We start from the raw sequence: 5729 nt of genomic DNA on the forward strand, positions 1-5729 counted from the left end.
TTGCGAGGGGGTCCCCACACTGTTTTCTTTGTTTTTTTCTTTACATTTCTTTAAATTATTTTTTATTTAAAAAAAAATATTTTGTTTACATTTTTTTTATTCTGCTCGCTGCCTCGGAGGAAGCGAGCAGAATAGCCGAGCCGAGTGCCTTTTCAGCAGCATACGGCTGTTCACTCACTGCCGTTCGGTCAGTAGGAGAACAGAGGCGAAAGGCAGCGAGTCAACTGCTGGAGGTTCGGCTCAGCCGATCCAGATGTTGGTCGAACGGCCCCTTCACTTCAGCTTAGCCGAACATGCAGAGCATGTCCGGCTGACCGAAGTCAGCCATTGTACAGCTGATTTTAGCTGATGTACAGCTGAAATCAGCCGTACGAAGTCGAAGTGAATAGTCGAACAGCGTTCGGCTCAGTTCACTTCGGGCCTGTTATTCACTCGGCTGCCTTTGGCAGCTTAGTGAGTAGCCCCTTAGTTTGTTTTCTTTAGAAAGCAGATATAAACTGAGTAGAAAAGCCTGTCCCATGCCAGCATCCTGCAGAGAAAGACCCTTGCTTTCAGTGTGGAAGCAGATGTCTTCCTGCAGAGGTTTGACACACCCCTGCTTGCTTATAAATAAAAAATGGTAATATAGAGATGATTTTGAAAGTATATATTTATTTATTTACAGAATTTCAAGCAAGAAAAAATAATTTTCTTGAGGTGGTGGAAAAAATGAAGATGAATCCTTACTTGATCCTGAAGCTGACCTTGAGGGTCGTCCTGAACATTGATTTAGATATTGTGCTCGACAAGCCACCAAAAACTGTAGAGGATCTTCCATGGAATTATCTAAGGAAGCTGATGGCCTTAAACGGGACTGGAAGAGACATTTTACTTGAGATAAATCCTTCTACTGACGATAATGATGACATTTTTAATGCTTCCTTATTTCAAGATAAACTTAATGTGTCCACTTCCATACACCCCCTGGATGTCCTGTGTGTCCTCCTGCATTGTTCAGATAGTTTTCTGCAACAAGACATTGTATCCAAAATGGCCATGTGTCAGTTGGCTGTCCCTCTGCTGCTCCCTGCTAGTGACGGGTCACACTGCACCTTCATGCTTTGGGCAATGAGGAATATTGTGAAGAAGAGGAGACCTCAGTCACTAGCTGACAAAAAAGGGTTCAGAGAAGAAAATGTGGTCAACATACCCATGCCAATCTTCTCTTTTGTCCGACTGGGGAAAACCAAATTATCCAAATCTAAATTACTGAACCAAATTCTTAACCCAGCCCACCAACATAACTTCTTCATACATGACAATATGGATGGAGGAAACTTTAAGAGAAAAATATCTGATGGACTCGTGGAAATTTGCTGGTATTTTCCTTCTGGTAAGTCTGATGTTTTCCCTGAGCCCATCACAGTGACCAACCTACGAGGAGACCTGGAGAACAACTGGGACCAGTTCATGTTTCTGACTGGAGTCTCATCAGCTGTATTTATATTCATTGAGAGTATTTCTGAGGAAGAATCCAGACTCTTATCAAGCTGCCCTACTAATGACACCCAATATTATTTCATTGTTACTCCAGGTCCTGGCAAAAATGTGAGTGCACAGACACTGAAGATTCTTCAAGACTTAAGACCAGTATTAAATATAAAAAACTCAAATGTTAAAGTATATGCAGGCACAGCAAATGAAGCAACATTTGTAAACAAGCTACAAAATACTATTATTAGTTTAGTAAGCAATGGTACAAAATGCAAAACAATAGCAGATCTTGAGAAAGAAGCAGAAAAAGTGAAAATCCATTTAGATAAGAAAGTTCCTGAACGTCAACGAGCCAGGGAGCTGGTTCTCAACATAACAGCTGAAATAAAAGATGTGGCTGAGTACAAACAGAAAACCATGGTGTTACAGGGAAAACTGTGGGAAGAGGTATCCAGAGTAGACAAAGAACTTTGCAGAATGACAAACCAGGGAGGTAAAGATCCACAAGAATATAGAGATGAACTGAAAAAGAAACAATCTTTTCTACATGAGAAACAAAATAAGTGTGATCTGCCACGTGGAATAACACTTTTTATAAATGCAATTGCTCCTTTGTCTAAAACTGAGAAACATTTTTTCCTGAATAGGTTAAAATTGGAACTTGATTCAATATCAAGAAAACATCTTTCTACATTACAAGCTATGTACAAAGAAAGATGTAAGGATAAGCCAATTAACAAAGAAGAGCTTAAAATGATAGACAAAGAAATCTCCAACAATTCTTTGGGAATTGAACATTTCCTTCGTGAGGTGGGACAGTTTTATGAAGCTGAATGTTCCATGAATAAAGAAAACAGACAGGGTAATATACAATTTGATTTTACTAAACTGCCAGGAATTGCTGCTGATCTTTTTTTGGATGGGTTCCCATTGGAGCTGATAGATGGAGATGCCTCCAACATCCCCTTACAGTGGATAACTGATGTCCTGAGTGAGCTGGACAGCAAAACAGGGAGAAAATGCAGAATGAGAGTAATAACTGTGCTGGGAGTGCAGAGTACGGGAAAGTCCAGCATTCTCAACACCATGTTTGGCCTACAGTTCCCGGTGGCCAGTGGAGGATGTACACGAGGAGCCTTCATGACTCTTCTTAATGTAAAAGAGAATGTCCAGGAGGAGCTGGGCTGTCACTTCATCCTGGTCATTGACACTGAGGGATTAAAAGCTCCAGAATTGGCCTCTCTAGAAGGAAGCTATGAACATGACAATGAACTGGCCACAGTGGTGGCCGGGTTAAGTGATATCACCATAGTTAATATGTCCATGGAAAACACCACAGAAATAAAGGATATTTTAAAGATTGTGGTGCATGCCTTTCTTAGAATGAAAGAAATAGGAAAGAGACCCAACTGCCAGTTTGTACACCAAAATGTGAGTGATGTGTCCACTCATGAAAAGAACATGACAGACAGGAACAAACTTCTGGAACAACTGGATGAAATGACAAAAGTAGCTGCTGAAATGGAAAATAGTGAAATTAAAACTTTCAGTGATGTCATGAACTACAATCTGGAAAAAGACATTTGGTACATTCCTGCTCAGTGGCTTGAGGTCTCACCAATGGCCCCAGTAAATTCTGGGTACAGTGAACATGTGTCAAAATTAAAAAAGCATTTATTAGAATTAATGAAAACCAAGGAATCGCTGGACAAGCCTCTAACAATTTCCGACTTTATAGAATGGATTAAAAGTTTATGGAATGCTGTCAAACATGAGAAATTCATCTTCAGTTTCAGGAACAGTTTAGTGGCAGGCGCTTATAATAAACTGTGCATACAATACTCACAGTGGGAATGGGAGTTCCGAAACACTGTCCATGAATGGCAGATCCGTACAGAGACAAACATTAAGAATCAGACTACAGAAAGTCTAAATGATGAATTGTGTTCAGAATTTAAGGATGAGCTCAACAGGTTACTACTTAAAGAAAAAAATAAAATGGTGAAATTACTTGAAGACTATTTTGGCAATAAAAATGAAAATGTTCATCTCATAGTACGATACAAAGAGGATTTTGCTTCAGGCATAGAGTTCCTGAGGAAAGAATTGGAAACAAATGCTCTTAGCAAGTTTGTTAAGGCTGTCTCTGTGAAGAAGGGAAAATTCAAGATTGAGAATATCAAGAGCTGTTCCCAGAAACTAATAGAAGACAAAATCACAGATCTGCTTGGAAAGTGCAGAGAGAAGAACCAGAAACGAAGACAACAAGAGTTACAGGATACATTTGAGGAGATATGGGAGAAGACACTGACAGGTCTACAGCTAGAGAAATTAACAACACGCGTAGTTAGTAAACCAATGCTGACCCAACTGAGGAATGACATGAGAAATAAAGGACCAGATGTAAATGAAGCCTTACTACGTGTACACAACTTAGAAGAGAACATGCAAACAACATTCAAAATAGATGAAAAACATATTCAGACTGGGTTTATAAACAATGTCAATAAAGTGATCAGCTTTGGAAACAAGGAAGTGTATGATAAAATAGAACATTTTGCTCTCTCTATAATAAATAAGTGTGACACATTTGTCAGAGAGAAGGTCAATACCGAACAAGATTATGATGACACCTACTGCCAGGAAATACTTTGCATGATCAATACAGAGCTTAGCAAAGCGTTAAAAAAATCTTAACTTCTCCTCACATTTTGAATTGGATATTAAGTGTCACATTCTGGGAAGAGCATCCCGAGAATTTCAGGCAATGCACAACAAGTTTATAGAAGCCAATGATCCAAAACTTTCTCTGGAAAGACTAAAGACTGGATATTTACAAATATTTAGCTGTACATTTCAAGTGAAAGATACATGTCAGACTAAGGCCAAAGAATTTAGTGAGCGATGCCTAAAACCAGCCATGACAAATTATGTCTTCAAGCATCTTGGAAATAAAATAGTAGCTGACATATTACACAGCTCAGACAACAAGAAATTCAGCAACAGAACCTTCTTTCAGAGTTTTTTGCTGAAAGAACTGCTGGAAGAGTCATTCCAGAAATATGTGACATTCATTGGCTTATATGAGGAATATGCAAGAGACTGGATAAGGAACTACATTGAAGAGAAATATGCAGATCCACAATGCCTGAAGCCCTTAGAAGAAAACATTATCGCTTCAGTGAATACAAAAGTAAAAGCAGCTATTAAAGAAGACAAATGTCTCAGAAGTTCATCTAACTCAGATTTCTTGAAACATGTGTGTGAGTTGCTGCAAAATGAATTGGTGATTCCAAAGGATGAGATGAATTTGATAACTTTTCAGAACCAAGCTACTGTTGATCAGTTTTCATCTGACATTTTGCTCTTCCTCAAGGATACAGAATCAGAAATCATATCAGAGCTGCAATCTATGGATATGAAGTCTGTACTCTCCAGGGTGACAATAAAGCCTCAGGATGAATTGTTCAGGAAGGTTGTTGGCTGTGGGAAGCAATGTCCATTCTGTAAGGTACCCTGTGAGGCCGGAGGTGGTGAGCACAAGGAGCACTTTGCTACTATCCATAGACCCAAAGGATTGGGGGGATACAGATATAGATTGACTAAAGAATTAACCACTGATATATGTTCATCATCTGTTATATCTGATGTTTACTTTAAAAATGCAAAAACGGATATCTCTGGGCACCCATACAAAAACTATCGTGAGATTTATCCTGACTGGTCAATTCAACCAGATGCCAGCCTTGAGTCCTCCAATTACTGGAAATATATTTTTATGACGTTTAATGAGAAGTTTGCTGAAGAATACAATGCTAACCCAGCAAAACTGCCAAATGGCTGGAGAAACATCACAAAAAAAGATGTTTTGGACAGCTTAGCCCGTGTGTTCAATGAAAATCCATAGACAAAAAGCCCTGGATCAAAGTCAGCAACATCTCATTTTTCATTCAAATGTTACTTGCCGACAGATTTGTTATTCTTCATAGATATGATTAGATTTAAGGGATGAGATATGAAAAAGCATGACATGAAATGAACATATCAATAGACTAAAACAAAAACAGGAAAGATAAATTCTGGAATAATCAACCTAACAACAGGAATTCAAATTTTTAGTGTTTGCTCATACGGCTCAATGCACAAAACAATTTTGTCCAGCGATGCAACATACCTGAGTATTGCTAGTGATAGTGTGATAAAGTGAAGGGATCATTTATCCTGTTTAGTAATGAATAATATCTGTAGCTTTGGAA

At 38.7% G+C, this 5729-nt stretch overlaps 1 protein-coding gene across 1 annotated transcript; it reads left to right on the forward strand.

Annotated features, from left to right (window-relative positions):
• Positions 1-708: 708 nt before the first annotated feature.
• On the forward strand, positions 709-5380 carry LOC108791140 (up-regulator of cell proliferation-like). Its single transcript, XM_018561531.1, is given in 2 exon segments — positions 709-4145; positions 4147-5380. Coding segments are annotated over 2 exon segments (4671 nt in total).
• The last annotated feature ends 349 nt before the right edge of the window (positions 5381-5729 follow it).

The sequence above is a fragment of the Nanorana parkeri genome, unplaced genomic scaffold, assembly GCF_000935625.1.
Source record: "Nanorana parkeri isolate BGI_ZX_2015 unplaced genomic scaffold, ASM93562v1 scaffold529, whole genome shotgun sequence".
NCBI lineage: Eukaryota > Metazoa > Chordata > Amphibia > Anura > Dicroglossidae > Nanorana > Nanorana parkeri.